The following is a 21,305-nucleotide window of genomic DNA, read 5'->3' as shown; positions in this document are numbered from 1 at the left end:
ATGACAAATAGTTTGTCGTCCATGAAATCGTTCATCATACACACACATGGAATGATGTGTGCCAGATCGTGAAAGAGGTCGAGATCTTTCTGCATGTTCAAGAGAACAGTGACCACAATCAACGACAGCGGGAGCGAGCATTGTTATCACGCCCACACACGACACTTTTTAAACGATATCGTTCAAATCGGTTGAAAATGACCATATCGTTTTAAAAATCGTACCGTGTGGGGGCCTTTAAGTTTGATGAAAATTACCAACTATCATTGCACCATGCACTTTCTATGCCCAATCTAATAAACAGCCTTTATGGCAAAGCTAGTGTAAATAGATTGTGCAATAAACAGTTAACACCAGGCAAGGTATCATGTACTGACGAGCCCGGCCTAGACTTAGAAAAAAAAAAAAAAAAAAAGTACAGCTTCAAAAAATAAAAGTGTTGTCTTGTTTGGATCCGAGTTTCATGATACAGATCTGCTCCGTCACGTCACAAGATGCATGTACACTACTGCTGGACATACGCCCAGACTTTATATCTGACCTCATACTGACTTGTGTGCAACTGACAGAGACCGTACTTCTCACTGAGCTCTGCACTGACAGCGCACCTACTGCTCCCTAGCCCGGGCTTCCTGCTCTGCTGCACCGACAGCGCACCTACTGCCCGGGATTCTGCCAGACCACCAAAGGCGCCCACGCGAGAGGCCGGTAAGTGGACGGGGGGGGGGATACACCTTGTTTCTGTCACTCCCTCGAGACAAGTCCAGGCAAGCGCCGCCGTGTTTGTTTCCCCAGCCTCCTGCTAGCTTAGCTGAGCATAGCATGTCTCCCTACTGTTTAGCTGCGCTGCCTGTGTGTATGCGACAGGGCGACGCTACACACAGGAAGTGACAGCACAGCCGCAGAGTAACACGTTCCTGCCTGGCCGCGGTCAGGGCGCTGCGCTCCGGAGTCCGCACTATACCGGCTGGGGCTGAGACGAGAGAGATTAACAAGAAATCCCAGCGTCACCATGAGGCCCGGCCCCGGGGCACGCCGGGAAGTGTAGTTCCTGCGCGCAGGGCTATGTAGCAGGAGGATGATTGTGTCAGTAAGAGGCTGTGTCAGTAGGTAGGTCCTGCTGCCGGTGTCCGGGTCTCTGAGTGTCAGGCTGGCCGGTCAGTGTGATCCCCTCAGAGCCCCTGTCCCAACAACAAAGCGGCGCCGCCCCCCCTCCGGGCAGACAAAAGAACAGGCCAGCAGGTGAGCTGTCAGTGTACAGTATCCGGGCGCAGTGTATTTTATTGAGAGCCCTATTCCATATAACATTTATTAGCCCCATATATGTATACTGAATACATTGTTTGATTCTAAAGCTCATCTTCTGTAATATGTTATGGATGAAATGTTGCTACCACAAACCTACCTGTATGTAATGTAACCTGTATGTATGTAACCTGCCTAGGGCACAGCATGAAGGGGCTGATGCAGAGGTTAATGTGCAATCATTTGAGTAGTGTATAATGGACAAACTGAACTTGGCGCACATAAGTAGAGTCATACTCCTTTCTATCACGTCTACACTCACGACTGAAGAGGCACTGGGCTGTAACAGGTCGTTCTCAACAAATAGGCTAAGTCATGACGTGCAGGCAGAGTTGCGTGTTATACAGACTTGGACATAAGCATAAATATACGTGTTTCCAGGTGCAGCTTTTGCGCCTTGTATACGGAAGGTGTAAGTGCACACTGATGACTAGAAGTAAAAGCTAGTGTACACATGGGGGAAGGGCGCGCTGCAAAATGCATACAACTCTACATAGAACTTTATACTCCTTTTTTCAATAGATGCTTTCTCGGAGCAACATACTCCTAATTTCCATTCAACCATGCATTAGGCCCATTGCCTCCCACATTCATGTTATTCCCGGCTCATCACCCTTCACACTGGACCCAGGTCTTCCATTAGGAAGTAGTGGACGCTTGGAGATGATGGATTACAGGGTAAAGCACAAAATAGAGGGGCCAACCACAAAATTGTCTCACCTGGTTATAGAGATAAATACAAGTTAAAAAACTTTGCATATTACCCAAACTGCTGCGGAGGTTAGTAGCAGCACATAAAGTCGCACTTAAGTGTAATCGTCAGTGGAACTCCTTAATGTTGCATCTATGGTCATGGGCAAAAAAAAAATTGAAGGACCCTCTAAAGAGGTGAGAGAGAACATTAAGATATGAGTAAACGTTTTAGAGCATTTTATTGGGGTGTACAGCTGACCCACATTGCCAGTGTATAACCCAGGCGTCTTCAACCCGTGACTCGCGGGCTGTTCCCCGTGGTCCGCCGACCGTGGAACGGTTCCCTGAGGCCCGCCGACAGGCTCCATTTGCCGGGCGCCCGCTGACATTTTGTTACCAGCGGGCGCCCGGCTGACTCTCTCCCCGAGCCAGCCGGAGGCTGGAGCTCACTCCCGAGCTCCAGCTCACGCAGTGTGTAGTGCACTATGGGAGAGGTTTTTTCACACTAAAAAGGGTCTAGTTTGACTGTTGGTTCTAAAGGGTAGGGATTTCAGGGTTTCACCTTCATCTGGATCACCTCTTTTCTCGTTTGCTAGGTCTCTTGTGTTTAGCAGCATACCATTAATGGTGATTTAGGTTCCAGCTGTAATTTCATGTCATGGTGTTTGGTTTGTTATAAGAATATGCTTTAAATGTTGCACTATTGGTTGCAGGAAGCTCATGTAGGAAATCTGGATATTTGGGTATTCTTTCATTCACTGGGCGGCCAAAATTTCACATGGCCATCTACCAACTCAAGTTATATCAGATGATTAGCGATAAGGGAAATACGATGGGATAGTTTTTGGCCTACAATTGAAAGGACTATAGGAAATCTAGTGTATCAGATGTGGTAGTGGTCCACTTGGACGATAATTAAGAAGGAAAAAGAAGACTCATAGATTTGGTTTTAGCAATATAGCCAGGAATCTGGTTGGTAAGAGGTATGGTCAGTAAAGGTGGCAGGCTGCAATTTCGCAGAGAACCTGATGATGTTATTAAAGCACTGCCATGGGTTGTGGTGGAAGCACAGTAAATGAACCTTATGGAGGGTTGACCACCCCCAAGTGGAGGGACCTCTTACCTCTTTATCTGTTTACACATAAAAATATTTGCTATAGTGCTAGGTGATACTCAGTCTTTCATGTATTAATAAAAATACATACTCCCGTGGATGCTTGAAATAATAATATTATCATCATCCAGCTGATTTTTTATTTTTTTTACTGATCTATTGAACACACATCCACGTAGCAATTCTTTTTGTGTATTTTAATTTTTTTATTTTAGGAGGACACAGCCCGCGATTCAGCTGTGTGTGCTAATCAGTGTATTTATAAATTTATTATAATATTTTTTATTAATTATTCCAATTTCCCATTGCCATTTGGAGTTTTTATCCCTCTCTTTGTCTTCTAATACGTAGTCTTGTTTATTACTGTGTTTGTTACCAATTGTAAATCACTCTGGCACTATTGGCCTGATACAGCAGTGTACACTAGTGCGCTGCTGATCGCAGATTTCCGATGTTTGGGATTCTACCTGTGCACAGGCCCCTTTCTGCGCATGTGCAGAACGGGTCCTGCAAAATCGCACGCTGGCCCCGCTATGCCTCTGCCAGATTTACAGGCGGAGTTGTTTGCGGTGCGGTGGGAGGGACAACCTGTGTTCCCGGAATTTGGGGGTGTCGCTCTCGTTTTCCGGCAGTGGCAGGGCCAGGGTTTGCATCCCTGGACGCAGACTACCTGGCTACGCAGGCTGCAGTAAGCTTTCGCTACCGCAGCATGCCCAAGGGAGGAACGGTTGCGATTGCGATTCCCAGACTGCGACCTTGTTCACGGGGATCGCAGCTGCAACAAGGTGGTGTCCATCCTCTGCTGAATCAGGCCCTATGTTAACAAATGATGATGATATATTATGAAATTCTACCATTTTGAAATTGGCTACCTGTACAAAATTTATATTCCATGTTGCTATTATTTAGTGAGTGAAATGGACAAGCGCCAGATTTAAATTTAAAAGCCTTTTATTTAAAGATGTCACATAACAAAAGAAATATAAAATTGCACAAGTGTGATGTTTCAAGTACCAATAAGATGCACTAGAGATTGAAAAGCTAATTTCTGATTGGTTACTATGGGTTTAGTCTGTGCTTATATTTTCTATGTAAAAAGGTACCTAATGGTCCGTGTACACGGTCAGATCAGACAGCAATCTGATATCGTTGGCTGTTTGTCCTACATGTGATGATCGTTATCGAATGTCCAGCACATTCGCCATTCCCCCAACTACTATAACGTTGATCAAGGGTCCCTATAGTAACCAGGAAGATATCGACCAGGTTGGCCTGCATGCACGGACGATGGTCGATATAGACCATCCGTGCCCGAGCATCGTTTTGTTGTTGAAAGGGGTAATAATCAGGACGATATAAACGATAATGTTTATATCGTCCTGATTATCTGACCGTGTGTATGCACCATAACTCATGGAAAGTTACCAGTTGACACAAGATCTATAATCGCTGTTATTATCTTCACACTTATTTTAATCATTTCTAAAATAAGGTTACATTAATGTTACAGATTTTTTTTGTTTCCAGAACTAGTTATTTTATAAGAATCAAAACTTAGGGCCTGATTCAGACCCGCTCGCGAGCACTGAGCGCTCGCAAGCGGGTCGATGTTGCCCAAGTGCGCATGCGCACAAGGGAGCCGGCTCCGTTGTGCGCATGTGCAAGACCCGAATAACGACGGCCAAGCCGTCGTTATGGGTCTCGCACCAAAGGGGGCGTGCTGTCGATGGTGATTGACAGCACGCCCCCTTTGGTGGGCGTGCCGGGGGCGTGGCTGCCCAGACGGATGGGTTCCCATGGGAACGCCTACCGTCTGGGGCCGGCCCCACTGACATCACTAGTGATGTCAGTGGGAGTGCTTTTGGGTCTGATAGAGCCAAAAGCACTCCAGGGCTTGCGGCAGCGAGACCCTACCGCAGGGTCTCGTCGCAAGCCCGATGGTCGCGATGGTCTTGACCATCGCGACCATCATTGTGGCCGCTCGCTATAGTTGTGTGTGGTCACCCACAGCTATGCGAGTGGCCAGGAGGCCGCTCCAAAAAGGAGAAGGGACGGCCCTGATTCAGAGCTAGCGCTCTGTCAGAGCGTCCGGCTCTGAATCAGGGCCTTAATACAACAAAAACATGCTGCTAGTGAGTACCATTACATTCTACTAGAAAAAAAAGCACATGGTTTAGTACACATTTATACTTTGCAGCAGTATAAGTAAATAACCCTCACTGTGTATAAGAGCATATGGAAACTTTGTTGATTGTCAACCAGAATTATTTTACTAAATTGGTGAAAAGTATAGATAGTGCCCTTTTGTAATATACATTTGCTTGCACTATATGTACCATAAATAAAATGTTTTATTTAGTTAGTAACTATATTCTATAGCTCAGATTTGATGCATATTTGCCTCTGAGATCCTGTGATTGATTTGAAGTTGTTTGCTTGTTACATAGGAGCGGCTGAAAGTAAATGACACAATGGATGAAAGAGCCCGAAGCCTACTGCTTCAAAATCGAGCAGCATTGGTCAAAGATATCAGGACTTCCTACATCATGGACCACATGATAACTGATGAAGTCATTACCCCACAAGAGGAAGACACAGTTAAAAATCAGGTAAATTATCTGTAATCTGATATTGATTTTTTCGTTTAATTTGTAGAATCACATAGAAAAGTGCAGAATTATTAGTTCATAGAAGAGTGCAGGGTTATTAGATTACTGTAACCCACAACTAAAGTTGCATCAAACTGGAAGTAAAAACAGGAAGAAGAGCAGGTAGTTGTGCCTTGTTACTAAAACCACAAATATGGTCCTCTGAGGTTACTTTACACAACAAGACTTGGGACCTAACTCAGAGGCAAACAATTCAGATAACCCCTACAAAGTGAACGCAAGAAAAGTCTATGGGAGTGTGGTGGTGTGTCACTGAAAGCAGATGTGTTCCTAAACGCAAAGCGCAGCCACAGAGGCCATAGACAGACGGAGAAACTGCACCGGCCATAGAGCTAGTGCAAGTGTAGATGGTGCGCCGATTGTGGCATTTGCAAAACCATTGGCGTTATCACAGCATACAGAGGCGCTGAAAGTGGGCGTCTCAGTCCTTGCACATTCAGACGCAGGCTACTACACAAGGGGAAGGCTGATACTAGCATCTGCGTAGTACCTCAGACGCCACTGTGGCCAAAGGTGCAAGAGCGGATGTATATTTTACTGCGGATGCCACAAATCGTGGGGGTAATTGTCACATTTATAATTTCAGGATAAAGCATTGCCATATCTTATCATAAGAAGGTTTATTGATATTGGCATTCAGTGTATTTTAAAACCTAGGTCTTTACAGGGCACATACATTTATGTGACCTGTTGTCAAGTGAACATTGTTGTTATACAGCTTCTCTAGTGTAAATTGGAAAATGCAACACTTAGGGGGCAGTTTAGTTGTTAGTTGCCGGTGTTCCGACCACTTTTCTGTCAACTTCTGGCCAATCGCATTCCAGATTATCCTACGCACTCCATAGATGTGTGCAGGAATTCTGCGTTGTTGCTGTACCATATTCCTGGTAATATGGCCATTCACATAAATCACCGACAATTGAATCGCCCCCTCGATGTGTCAGTTATATAGTACTATACTACTATAACATTTTTATTGAAATTATAGGTGTCACCAGCTGGGATAATCTTTGTTTCAGTTTGTATGTTTAAAATGGTAAACGTATAATAATGTCATCCTACCTTTTTCAGTGTGACTTTGTTCTGCTTAATATTATTATCCATCATAAAACCTATTCCTACCCCGGTAATGAAAGCTGCACCAATTCTGTAAATCTTGACATCAGGAGAGTGCAAGGACAATATATGACATTTTACTATATGCACTGTTGCAGCTTTGACAATGAAAATGTTTCTTCCAATTCTGGAATTTAAATGCTGCTGTAAAAATGTCAGTCCACGTCCTGAAAACCTGTTTATGTCATGAAAAGGGCTATGGGGGATATTTATCAACTGGAGAACAGCCATTTTTCTAGAAAACGATACCTTCTCCAATTTATTAATTAGTTCTGGAGTATTCAGTGATTTCTCCAGCTTCACTATGGGGGCAGTTGCTTGTCTCAATTATCAAGGAGTGAAAAGGTAAAAATGTAATTATTTGGATAGAAAATGTTAGACCATTTCGAGATGGTGTTATCAGCAGTTTCAGGGCTGTTCTATAGAGCACTCGTCCAAGAAGAGTGGTCTTCCTAATCCTCCACTCATAACAGGACGAGATGAGCAGTCTGGACAGCCTTTGAGGCAGTGTTTTTATTGAGCTAGGCAATTTTATATTTACTTTATTGAGTGGGCAATTTGATATCAATTTTGTTAGGGATGGGGGGGGATTACTTTTGGACTGTCATGGACATGTATGGACCGTTCGCTGCACAAGCTAAGTGCAGATTACAGGATGAAAACCTATAGAGATATTTAACTGCACCATTTGGCTGGAAGAGGTGAAAGAGAAAGGTACTTATTGGTAAATAGAGGCCTAGGTGACCGTGTTTGTGCTGACTGCTGCCCCAATGTGTGCAAACCGTGCACCTCCCATGCCAGGAGAACAGTGACCATATAGCAGAGCTGCAGATCATTGAGTAATATACGTACAACGTGCGTAAGGTACACTGCAGTGAAATAAGTGTGCCACCACTAACAAATGCTACTGAAAGACCAAAAGGACATACTACAGACCAATCCTACAGAACCGAACCTCTAGACTCCACAGCAGGTATACACGGATCATAGCCAGAAATGCTCAGTAAACAGCTGCTGGAGGGAGGCGTAGAAAAAGCTCTTCCTACCAGCCAAATGTTGATTTAGTTGAGGAGGCGGAATTTCACCACAGAATGCCAGGTTGCACCTCAGTGATAATGTCCGTAGAAAAGACTAAAGCTCCATACACACTGGGCAATATTTTAAAACGATATGAACGATAACGACATCTTTGAACAATATATCGTTCAAATCGTCCAGTGTGTACGCACTATGCGATGAACGATGTGCGCTCCCGTGTGCTTTAACGATTTCTTCTGTCGTCTGTACATGCAGCTTAATTTTGACTATTGTTGACGATTTAGTGCATATCGTTCAGTGTGTATCGTTCGGTCGTTTGAGAAATCACTCAGTGTGTATGTATAATATCATTTGTCCGGGAAATTCAAGGGAAATTGTTAAGCGATATCGATCGTAGAGAGTATTGTCCAGTGTGTATGGGGCTTCTCTCTCTACAAGAGAGAAACTGATGATACTTTCATGAACTCAAATTATTTAATATAACATAATTTTTATTTATACTTCTGGTAAAATCAAACTTTAGCTGAATACTTATATTGGGTGCACAATAGGCGATATATCGTTCAGTCCATCTGGTAGCGTGAGCACACAATATATCTGAAATAAAAATTGTGTTGGCCGTGCTGCACGGCAGATGAAATATATCTGAAAACTATGGGCCTGATTCAGAGCCGTTCGCTATTTGCGGTCGTTCGTTCAAAAACAAGGGGTGGCTATTCAAATGATCCGTTCGCAAATTGCAGTCTGTTCACACCTCTAAGTCTGAACGAGCGAGCAAAACATACGCTCGTTTATTTGTTAAAAACGCCCCCTGGCCGCTCGCACCATACGTCATGTCCGCTATTTATTAGATTAATCGAGTACATCGACCAGCGTATGAACTGCTCGCTATTCTTGTGGTTGGTTTTTGCTACCACAATCTTGCGAGCAGTTCTGGCTATAAAATAACCCAGTGACGTGGTCAATGACGCTGCTGTATTAATTATGCACACCCATAAAACGCCCGTTTTGACTGTTTGACACGCCTGCGTTCTGATCTCCACTCCCCGTTTTCAAGCACCTTCCCCTGTTACCACCCACATACGCCTCATTCTGTCACTCAAAATAGCAGGCATTCGCTATATTGCGAGCACATGAATTTCGGCCGCACTGACTGGTTCGCGCATGCGTATAACGATCCGTACGCATGCGCAGATGTGCGAACATCGCTCGGAACGAGCGTACTGCCGCTAGCGAGTGGCTCTGAATGAGGGCCTATATCTTTCACACCCATGCGACCCATATGCTGGCCATGGGATCCCGCGATAATGACATCATGGCCGGCTCTTCGGGGAAGACATATTGGGCGCCCGATTAATAAATTATTATTTACAAGGTTGCCAATCGTTAGATTGGTCAGCAGGTCAGCTGATCTAACAATTTGTCGTTCAAGTGTGCACCCCACGTCACACTTCTGATTTATATCCGTCTAGGTACATAATGAGCCTCACTCTGTGATGCCCTATGTACTCTGGGTTTCCTGCTAATCATAAGTGTGTAGTGAAACCTGTATGTGGCTTGATGTTGAAATCTTATTCTCATTATATTAGTGAGGTCATATTGCAGATAACTCGGGGAGGCATATAATATAACACTCACAAACGCTTAAGTTAAAATATCAACTTGATCAGCTGCTTCTTCTCTTTGCATATAATATGTGTAATATTTTATATTTTAACAGGCTACTCAACTTGACAGAGCAAAACAACTTATCAATCTAATTCTTAAAAAAGACAATCGTGCATATGTTTCCTTTTTCAATGCACTGCTACATGAGGGGTACAAAGACCTGGCATCTCTTCTGAAAGCAGCTGCCACCATTGATGTGACTGGCAGCACCAAAGAATCAAAAAATGGTATTACATCCTATGGTGAGTGCATTATTCTGTTTATGTGGCTGATGTCCAGGCTTCAGTCAATGTCCCAGACACCCTATGTAATGTTAAGGGTTATACTTAACTGGGCAGTCTTACTACACTGCGTGGTTGTATACATGCCTTAATAATAATAATCATCTTTATCCCTTTGTATAAAATATCTGCATAGTGGAAAATACTAGAAAGAACAATAGCTTGAGATCAGGATTTATGCTCTCATATAATGGATCTCTAGTCTTCAATATCAAATGTTTTAGTGTCAGAGCTTTGTACATTAGGAATAAAATAAAGTATTTGATGTAAAATCATTCATTTAAGCCTTCTGTCGCCCTATTGAGTATTACCATATGCAACACTATACTTTTGTTAGCATTATTGTGTTGTTCAGAATGCCAGTGGGATATTAACAACTAAAGATGAGCTGTATGAAACCTATCAGCCTGTAGCTATCATTTATCTCGTACAGTCTATAAAATTAGTTGTAAATAGTAATAAGCTGATTGGTCGCTATGGGCAATTTCTCCACTTTATCTCTCTTGAAGGTTGGATACATATCCCCCATAGTGAGGTTTTACATGTCAGGGAAGCGTAAATACAGAGTAAAAATACAAATTGTGACCTCATTATACCTACTTCTATAATATATGTATGTATGTGTGGTAGGGGAAGTTACACTGTATGTAAGCCAAGGCTTGACAAATACCGGTAGCCATGGAGACTAAAATTTTAGACCTGGCAACTAGTTTTTACCACTGTGGCTTGATCCTTATTAGTGTCAGTGACGAGAGTGAGGTTTTATTCTTTAACAATCAAATCTCACATCTACACTACCTGAATATTGCATGAGGCAATCGTCATGCTGAATGAGGAGGACCCACCCCTGTTTCCGGATTGGAGGAGGAGGTTTGCACGCTCTTCAGCAGCCAATCCGTGACAATTTCAAATCTCCCACTGCGGTCTTGTAGAGCTCAGCTGCACTAAATGTGCTCCCGGTACAAAGGCTGCCTTTACACTGATATCAGTCTTCAGCCCCCAAAGGGGCCCATTTATTATTAATAGCATTTGCAATCCGATCTGGGGGCCTGATTCAGAGCCGGACGCTATTTGCGCTCGCTCGTTCAGAAAAAGGGGCCGGCTATTTAAATTGAGCGCTCGCTCTTTGCGGTCTGTTGACGCCTCTATGTCTGAGTGAGCGAACGAAACATGCGCTCGCTATTTTGTAAAGACGCCCCCTAGCCGCTCGCATCCTACATCATCTCCGCTATTTATTTGATTAATCGAGTACATCGAAAGGCGTCTGAACTGCTCGCAGTGCTTGTGGTTGGATTTTCCTACCGCAATCATGCGAACAGTTCAGGCTAAGAAACAACCAAGTGACGTGGTCGATGACGCTCCTTTGTTAATTATGCACACCCTTAAAACGCCCGTTTTGACCGTTTGGCATGCCTGCGTTCGGATCTCCACTCCCCGTTTTCAAGCACCTTCCCCTGTTACCACCCACAAACGCCTCATCCTGTCACTCAAATTAGCAGGCACTCGCAATTTTGCGAACACACGTTTTCCGACCGCACTGACTGGTTGGTGCATGCGCATTATGACCCATGCGCAGATGTGCGAACATCGCTCGGAGCGAACGAGCGGCCGCTTACGAGCGGCTCTGAATCAGGCCCAGGGTGCGATATTAACGCCCATGATTGCATTGCAGAATGTGATTACATCGGCTGGATGTATTATAGAGCACCTATACCAGTGGCGTCACAAGGGGGGTGCGGGAGGTGCACCCGGGTGTCGCCCGCCAAGGGGTGACACCAAGGTGCCGAATCCCCCTCAGTGACAGGAGCCGGGTACTGCACTGTAGCATTAAGTGCAGCACTCTGCTCCTGACACAGTGAGGGAGCAGGCACTGTACACAGGGCAGTCCGTACCTCTGGCACCTGCCACCACACCCACCCCCAAGTGATAAGAACGGGGGTTTGGGCACGAGGCCACGCTCCTTTTTGTCGGCGCGCGGTGAAGCCGTGCGTACTCCAGCCCTCCAAGCACCAGATGTCAACGCTGGGAGGGAATCCACTGACCTGCAGGGATGGGCTCTGGGGGAACCCTCTGCTGTCTGAATCCACGATGTGTAACCTATAGGCTTCAATGGGCTACCGCTATCTTCAGATGGCGGTAGCTGCTGGGGCCAAGAAGTTGGTAAATATGGCAGCATCGCATCCACCATAGAAACCTATGGGGGATGCAACTGCCAACGGGAATAGAGGGATCGCAGCAGGTATGAGAGATATCTGCTGCGGTCCCTCTGTGATACATCTGGGGGAAAATTTATATTTGCGGTTAAGCCGCAAATATACAATAAGTGGGCATCTTAATCCTTATCTCAGTTGTCACTGAAGAGGTTGCTATAACGTTTGAGAGATCCTGTTCCCTGGCTTGCACTGACCAATTATGCTGCACATCTATCACAGACAGCAGCTGGTGAGTGACTGATCTTCTATTCGGTATCACTTTAAGGTCTTCCCCCTATAATATTATTAAATTGAGGCCCTACTGTTTTGCATACTATGGGGACCCTGCTTTGTGGTATGCGATGAATTTGGGGCCCTGCTATGAATTGGCACTACTGTGTGGCATATTATATATTGGGTGCCAGAGATGGACGTATGGTTGAGTCAGATTGACAAGGGACATGTGTAGTGGTCTGATGGCATGTGGGGAAGTCTGAGGGGCAATGAAGGGACATGTATAGTGGTCTTTCATATAGTTTTGGTTTGGGGATGATAGGCTGGCTCCTAGATTTTAGAAAACATTTTCGAGCCCTGATGCATTCTCCAATGGAGCAAGGACTGATGTCAACCATTCATTATTCTCTGTAAACCCCTGCATAATGTATTGCACCAGTATACAAATAATAATAATAATAATAATAATAATGTGCTTAGTCTGTGCTGAAAAGTCTATACATGCAAAGATGTCTTCTTTGCCCTTGAATATGGCCTTAAATGTAAAAGCAATTTGTACCTGACACAGCATGAAAGTGATGGTTTAACAATCCTGATATTTAGATGAGAAAACAAGGAGCAATCTGGGCCGACTGATGGGCCCTTCATTTGTCAGTATGCCCATTAGTGTGAGAAGACACACAACTTTACATTGTGCTTGCCCTTTGTAAGTGGCACTCATTTAGTGTCTGTTTTATTGAGGACTGTTGTTTTCTTGCTTATGGACTTTGGGGCTGATTCAGCTTTGGTTGAAAAATCTATCGCAGCTGCGATAGCTCTATTATGGTATGCAGCAGGAGGCGTCACGCCACCTGCATGCATTACCGAACAGAGTTGCATTGTACAATACAGCATGGGACAATCTGCCTGACTATCTCTGACAGCTAACTGAGATCCTGGCCTCTTCCAAACGGAGGCGCCACGCCTCCATTTTGGGAAGCTGCCTCCTCCACGCCCACTAACAGCAGGAGACTGTTAAACACTGCCGGGTTTATGCCAGTCTGCATGCGTGATCGCAGACCCGTTCTGCACATGCACAGAACGGGTTCTGTGCCGATTTCTGATAATCGGACATTTGTGTTTGGATTCACAGATGCATCCAAAGCTGAATCAGTCCCTTTGTTTTTCTGGTAAAACATTGACAAAGCTCTGTGTGTTTATTATATGCCAGCTTGCATACATCTACCATATACAGTCAGGTCCATAAATATTGGGACATTGACAGAATTTTCAGATTTTGCCCTCTATTCACCACCACAATGGTTTTGAAATTAAACAAACAAGATGTGCTTTAACTGCAGACTTTCAGATTTAGGGGGTCATTCAGACCCACTCGCGAGCGGCAGTGTTCCCCACTGCGCATGCGCACGACGGAGGTAGCTCCGTCGTGCGCATGCGCGAGACCTGGACTGCGACAGCCAAGCTGTCGCTCCGGGTCTCGCACCAAAGGGGGCGTGCTGTCAATGTTGATTGACAGCACGCCCCCTTTGGTGGGCGTGCCGGCCAGACGGAGGCGTTCCCATGGGAGCGCCTACCATCTGAAGCCGGCCCCACTGACATCACTAGTGATGTCAGTGGGAGTGATTTTGGCTCTGATAGAGCCAAAATCACTCCAGGGCTTGTGGCAGGGAGACCCTACCGCAGGGTCTCCGTCGCAAGTCCGATGGTCGCAATGGTCAAGACCATCGAGACCATCTTTTTGGCCGCTCGCATATGCTGTGGGTGGTCACCCACAGCTATACGAGCGGCCAGGAGGCCACTCCATTTTCATGGAGGAGGCCCCTGATTCAGAGCGAGCGCTCTGGTCAGAGCGTTGGGCTCTGAATCAGGCCCTTAATTTGAGGGTAATTACATCCAAATCAGGTGAACGGTATAGGAATTACAACAGTTTCTATATGTGCCTCCCACTTTTTAAGGGGCCAATGGGCTTACGTAGTAATGGGACAAACTAAACAATCCTAAATCTAACATTCACTTTTTAATACTTTGTTGCAAATCCTTTGCAGGCAATTACAGCCTGAAGTCTGGAACGCATAGACATCACCAGACACTGGGTTTTATCCCTGGTGATGCTCTGCCAGGCCTCTTCTGCAAATGTCTTCAGTTCCTGCTTGTTCTTGGGGCATTTTCCCTTCAGTTTTGTCTTCACCAAGTGAAATGCATGCTCAATCGGATTCAGGTCAGGGGGATTGACTTGGCCATTGCATAACATTCCACTTTTTAGCCTTAAAAAACTCTTTGGTTGCTTTTGCAGTATGCTTCGGGTCATTGTCCATCTGCACTGTGAAGCGCTGTCCAATGAGTTCTGAAGCATTTGACTGAATATGAGCATATAATATTGCCCTTTTGTCAGCAGTCACATCATCAATAAATACAAGGGAACCAGTTCCATTGGCAGCCATACATGCCCACGCCATGACACTACCACCACCATGCTTCACTGATGAGGTGGTATGTTTTGGATCATGAGCAGTTCCTTTCCTTCTCTTCTCTTCCCATCACTCTGGTACAAGTTGATCTTTGTCTCATCTGTCAATAGGATGTTGTTCCAGAACTGTAATGGCTTTTTTAGATGTTGTTTGGCAAACTCTAATCTGGTCTTCCTGTTTTTGTGGCTCACCAATGGTTTGCATCTTGTGGTGAACCCTCTATATTCACTCTTGTGAAGTCTTCTCTTGATTGTTGACTTTGACACATATACATCTACCTCCTGGAGAGTGTTCTTGATTTGGCCAACTGTTGTGAAGGTGTTTTTCTTCACCAGGGAAATAATTCTTTTGTCATCCACCACAGTTGTTTTCCGTGGTCTTCCGGGTCTTTTGGTGTTGCTGAGTTCTCCGGTGCGTTCTTTCTTTTTAAGAATGTTCCAAACAGTTGATTTGGCCACACCTAATGTTTTTGCTATCTCTCTGATGGGTTTGTTTAGATTTTTCAGCCTAATGATGGCTTGCTTCACTGATAGTGACAGCTCTTTGGATCTCATATTGAAAGTTGACAGCAACTGATTCCAAATGCAAATGTCACACCTAGAATCAAGTCCAGACCTTTTACCTGCTTAATTGATAATGAAATAACGAGGGAATAGCCCACACCTGTCCATGAAATAGCTTTTCAGTTGATAGTCCCATTACTTTTGGCCCCTTAAAAAGTGGGAGGCACATATTGAAACTTTTGTAATTCCTACACCGTTCACCCGATTTGGATGTAATTACTCTCAAATTAAATCTGAAATTCTGCAGTTAAAGCACATCTTGTTTGTTTCATTTCAAAACCATTGTGGTGGTGAATAGAGGCCAAAATCTGAAAATTCTGTCAATGTCCCAATATTTATGGACCTGACTATATTTGAGGCCCAGAAAGGAAGCACACATTACATAATGTGTTCTTATTCATGTGTTATAGTAATTAGATCTGTATATTCCTGCCAATCCTGTTTCTCTAGATACAACCTGGTTAATCAGCATTTTTGCTCTGCAACTATTTAAGTTACAAGGTATTCTACAAGTGTTACAAGTTTTACACATTATTCTAGAAAGTATTTCTATAAGATGTAAAAATAGCTCTTTTTTTAGTGCTTAGAAACGTATTGTTTTACTTGCTTTCTGATAGAAGGTATTGTTATTAGCCTCCGTTCTTATCAGAGAGAGGGCCTGATTCAGCAGTGTTCGCAATAGCGATTCCGAACGCAGATTTAGCGCATACCTATAAACTGCACTGCTTGTGTGCAGCGATTGCATTGCGATTATGGACGCACATAGGATTTCATTGCAAAGTGAGTCACAGGCTGTCAGCGTTTGGGGGTGGTGACTGGGGTATTTTGGAAGAATGCAGGCATGTTTGAACGCCGTTCGACTGCCTAAGCAGCATGAGAGGTGTCACAGCGCGCCGGATCCTGGCGCTCTCTTACCGTGCCCGGCGGCGCTGGTCAGCATCCGGGCAGCAGGCAGGGAGTCCCCAACGCCCGCTGCTGAAGTCCCCGGCTCCTGCTGTTCTGACGGCTGCAACTGGTCGTCTTTATGCTGGCTGAGCTTTGGCAGGCATTGGCACATTTTCACAGCTGCGTTCCATGCGAAATCACAGCTGCGATGACATTAGCATTCGCTGCTGAATCAAGCACAGAATACTTTCCTACTTATGTAATGTGTGGTGCTGATACATTTGGAAAACATCTATAAAAAAGAACAATATAATGTGTTCTATAAAACGGAGAAGACCGAAAAAGAGGCATCGGGCGCTGAGTAAATATGATGCATAAAAGAGAAAGTGCAGTCGGATTCTCTACTGTTCTGCAGAGGGAAAAATTGTCACTTCTCCTATTAGGAAGTCATTAAAAAAGCTACTAAGGTGGACAGTCGTTAGGCAAATTTTCACTTCTTTTGTAGAATATCCCACATTGAGGTGGATTGCAATATATCCTGTCATGTACATAACAGCGTTTGCATTATACGGTAACCTAAATTACCAGATAAATGGTGCAACAGTTTTTTATCATTTTCTGAAGCATAATTTCTAATGTTGGAACCGAATATGCAAATGTTAAATGATTACCTATTTAGTTTAGTGTTAGGAAAGATTGACAATAAGGTCTTTGTATAGTATAATCTTGAATTTGTATGTTATGATCTCTGTATTGATGTGACTATGTATTGTGCAAGGATGAGAGAGGCAGGTCACAGATGGTCACTGAATCTGCCAGACTATGTAAACAAAATACAGCCTGGAACATTTTGTAGCAATGTCATTTTTCCAAGATGGCATTTGACCACAATAAATATACTTATGTGACTTTAAAGCAATACCATCTTTAACATACTGTCAATAAGTATATTATGCTCGAACATCATATTTGGAAAAATCACATTCCTACAAAATGTTCTTGTATTTTGCTTATACATAGTCAGTAGTTTTATTTATGTTTTGTTTTTTTATTTTAGGCTTGAGTCATTCCTTGCCAAATCAACCATAAAAGTTAAGTAATGTAACCCATCAATTCCAATTTTAATGACATTATAGACAGACATACTCTACTCTAGAAAGCCAGTTAGAAAGTCCTGACAAATTAAAATTTCCTATGACTTACAGATTTTTTGTTATTAGGGTAGGGTAGTTGCTATACGTTACGGTTTTTCCAGGATCGTACCAGAATTGGGGTCTGTGTCCCGGCATCCAGAAGTCTTCTTTGGGCGCCTAAATGTCCCTGTTTCATGGGGGGGGGGGGCGCCTGAACATAGATTTAAGAGTGTAAAGGGAGTTATATGGGGTGTTTTGAGTGCAGACTGGGTGTGTTGTGAACTTTAAATGTGCTTTTAATGTCCAAACACGGCCAAATTCTATTTATAGCCTATATTTTGCCTTCATGGCAGTATAATTCCCATATTATGGGTTTAATTTAAAAGGGTGCGGTGTGGGTTATTTTTGAAATATAGCAATCCTATTTTAGGGATTAAAGTTAGATCTAGAATGGCAAAAATCATCTTTTTTTCCAATAATTTTTTTTATAATTCTATTCTTAAACATAATAGAAAGCTGAAGTTTTTACTACTGGTGGTACTTTTCATGAGGAATCCAGAAAGTATAGTTTTAATGTTAGAATGATGTACTCAGTGATAAAAACTGCTTATCAACGTTGATTTTAAATATAAAAAGGTTAAAAAATTTATATCTCTAAATGGTAAACCCCCCCCCCAACCCAATTCTATTTTTTGTTTTGTTTTGTTTTAATACTCCTTACTTTATGTACTTTAAGGTGTAGAGAAAAAAAAATGGGTTATTTTACCACATTTGTGCTGGTCAGGTTTACAATGGTATCCTTTTAAGTCATCTGCTTGAAAATAGACAAGTTCAGGATGTTCTGGACATCAGGGACACGTCCTTGCAGGTTTCAATCAGTGAAGGACACCAGTTTCTCTTCAGATTTACTGTCTGCTCCATTATTTTCTATTTAGGTTTGGCTTCAGTGCCAAGGGTGTTCACTGGGATTAAGGTGTACTCCCAAGCCTTGCTGGTATCCCTGGCTCTGCAGATGGCTCACACTTTATGTATCACGATTGGCTCATCGAATACAGGAGATCCACATTCTTTTCAGTGGGTTCCATTACACATTTATTAGTATAGGTTCTTCTTATCTGATGAAAAAAATCCCCTCTTCTGGGACTTGCAAAGACTCAGCTTGCTACAGGTGTCTGTTCTCCTTTGCATGACTGTAACTTATTTTCTTCCTTGAAGCGGCGTATTACAGTTTGATCCACCTTTGTAATGGAACAAGTCTCAACATCTCTTTATAAGCCAGTTTTTCAGATTTTCTGAAGGTACATATGGTAGCAGTAGGGTGCCGGCCTATTGAGGGGCAGCCTGTTCTCTCTGATATTGTAAGATTGTGACAACCGATACCAACCTCTGAGACTTTGGGTCAGTCACTCCTCTGTACTGGTTACCTGGTCTATGATTAATGATTTAGTGTTAGCTTTAATTTACTGTGCTAGAACTTAGTCCAGGTTTGAGCCATTTTAGATTTTAGAGGCAACTGACTATTTTACCTGCAGCAATTTAGGTTGGGGAATGGGTGGAGATGGGGACCATTCCCCAAAAAGGAGGCGTGTTGCTCCTGTTTTTGTGGGAGTGCCAAGGCCAGGGTCTGCTTAGTCTTGCTTAGATATGTGATGCATTGACTGCGTGTGTGGTTTCAATGGTGATCCAATGCTGCTTGTTCCACCCAGTTCTCGGATCTGTGATGTCTGACAAAAGGCGGCTTTTTTTTTTTTTTCCCAGACGCCTCCTGTGACATTAGCATATTTTAGCAGAGCTGTAGTATCCAAAGGCGCAGCCCCTGTGTCCAAGTCCTGTCTGAGATCCAAGATGGAAATGGCCAGAATCCAAACCCTTTGTAGGTAAACAGAATTTATATTGATAAAGACCATTGTCACTGGGTAGCACACTTCCAATTAAATTCTGGATCCTCATAGAGTAAGTTTATACATATGCCAGCACTGGTCACCTTATTAAAAAATGATGACCATGCATTTGGGGACCATCATGGTGGAAGGCTGGGAACAATATGATGGTGTGGTGAAAATGTAAATACTAGACATGCATGGTGAAGTGAAAAAAAGGTATTTATTGTGGCATGCACAGTGAAAACATACCAGGTGAGGTGTATAAGCAATCACAATTCACTATTCATTACATCCCCAGGACCACCACTTTTGGTTCATAACAAGCAATTACATAAACTAAATGTATAGCTGTGAACTCCACATAAGTGTCATGCCCACCACTGATCTATGCCAAGATTATAAAGTATGCCCAACATAACAACCCTCCACCTCAAGTACTTCTATGCCCAGTATTACAGCCTCATGCCAATTTACAATCCTGTGTCCACCTCAAACAGCCATGTACTCTTCACAACAGCTTTGTGCCAACCATAGCCTGTTGAACACCATTTGCATACCTGTGCCCAACCACAGTGCAGAGCATGCTGCGTACAGTTTTGATTTTCAGGCTTATACCCACCGCAGCCATATGAAATATAGGCCTGTCGTTCCAGTGGTTAGTGGTCTTTCCACATAAGTTAGGATAAGACCACCTTGCTAGTTTTGGGAGACAATAGAGTGGTAGCATATAATGACACTACGTTGTCTCAATACATATAAAATAACGTTAATTCAGCCAATACAAACTCCATTATTTTAGCGTTCATTTTAGCACCCTGCACCTGTCACAACCAGTGCAATTCCTCTTTCCTGTCTGGGGTGTTGCTCTCTGCTCTGGTGCTTCTAGCACACTATGGTCTATATCTCGGCAGTTTGTTGTATCAGCTAAGTGTCTAGTAGCACTAGAGCAGAGAGCGACACCCCAGACAGGAAAGAGGAACTGCTCAGGTTGTGACAGGTGCAGGGTGCTAGAATGACTTCATGTTGTGAAGTCACCGTAGTTTCACATTGAAACCATGTATGTTCTATCTGCAACAGCACCAACTGCTCTGGCAATGAGTATCACTAATCCTAACCCCAACCCTCTATGTTACTGTTATACCCTGTGACTTTCATGTATAAGTGTCAGAATATATTACATTACCTGTGGTGAAACCCTCCTCATAAATAAATGTGTACTAAAAAGTGTTTGAATAGTAAAATATAGCCAATAAAGACCATTCATTTTTCATGGCATTTTCTTTGAAAAGCAGAGAGATGGGGGTGTGTGGCCTGACTGGCTACTGGACAGCAGCACTTCTTGGGAGCTCCTGGTCCTTGTGCTCTAAAGGGCAAATAGACACTGCCTCCTGCCTCTCGGAACCTCCTCTCACCTCCAGCGTGTGCCCGCTCTCACCCTGACCCGATTCCTGCACTCTGGCACCATTCTGCGGAGTCCAGAGATCTGAGGCCTACTGCAGCTCCAGAAGCCGGGGGCTAAATTTTGGAGCCCACATTGCAGTACCTGGATGCTGCCTGCTGAGACCTTGCCAGCTCCTGTTAATGTACAGCTCTCATGTCTCCTCTCTACTCTTGCACCCAGGTTGGTGATTGACTGTTTATTTTTCACTTGCCTTTCTGAAAGGCTGTGCTCCCTTGCCTCACCATGCTGTTCTAGTGATATTATGTTACCCTCCCCCATGAGACCTCTTCAGCTCCTGCTCTTCTGATTGAACCTCTGCTATTACTATCCTCCTAATGTGATCTACAACACTCCATACCTACTTGCTGACATATATATCCATCTCCTCCCTATATGACACCATAATCCAGCATCTCTAAAACCAACTAACGTGCAGTCTCTATTTTTCTGACACCTATGCCTCCAACCTCTGAAGACCGTTATGCCTGCCAAACAAGGCAAACTCTCTACCCTTGCACCCCCTATTAAATTTGTTTCACAAAAAACTCCTGACGCTATATCTGCCGGAAAGACCTCAGTAGCGTCCACCTCCATGGCCTCTTCCCCATCCAGTCTCATGACC

At 43.8% G+C, this 21,305-nt stretch overlaps 1 protein-coding gene across 3 annotated transcripts in view; it reads left to right on the top strand.

Moving 5' to 3' along the window:
• Window positions 1–478: 478 nt before the first annotated feature.
• Window positions 479–21,305, top strand: part of APAF1 (apoptotic peptidase activating factor 1) — a 100,096-nt gene continuing 79,269 nt past the window's right edge. The window contains exons 1-3 of one of the 3 annotated variants that reach the window (XM_088465414.1): window positions 479–708; window positions 5,560–5,721; window positions 9,656–9,845. In XM_088465414.1, coding sequence (XP_088321540.1) covers window positions 5,584–5,721; window positions 9,656–9,845 — 328 coding nt within the window. In that variant the 5' untranslated portion in view covers window positions 479–708; window positions 5,560–5,583. Of the gene's footprint in view, window positions 709–965; window positions 1,243–5,559; window positions 5,722–9,655; window positions 9,846–19,179; window positions 19,233–21,305 lie in introns of those variants that run through there. The other 2 variants (XM_088465413.1, XM_088465415.1) reach the window with 2 other exon arrangements.

The sequence above is a fragment of the Taudactylus pleione genome, unplaced genomic scaffold (assembly GCF_031769625.1).
Source record: "Taudactylus pleione unplaced genomic scaffold, aTauple2 ptg001990l, whole genome shotgun sequence".
In the NCBI taxonomy this organism is placed as follows: Eukaryota; Metazoa; Chordata; class Amphibia; order Anura; family Myobatrachidae; genus Taudactylus; species Taudactylus pleione.
This window is presented reverse-complemented; position numbering and strand designations above follow the sequence as displayed.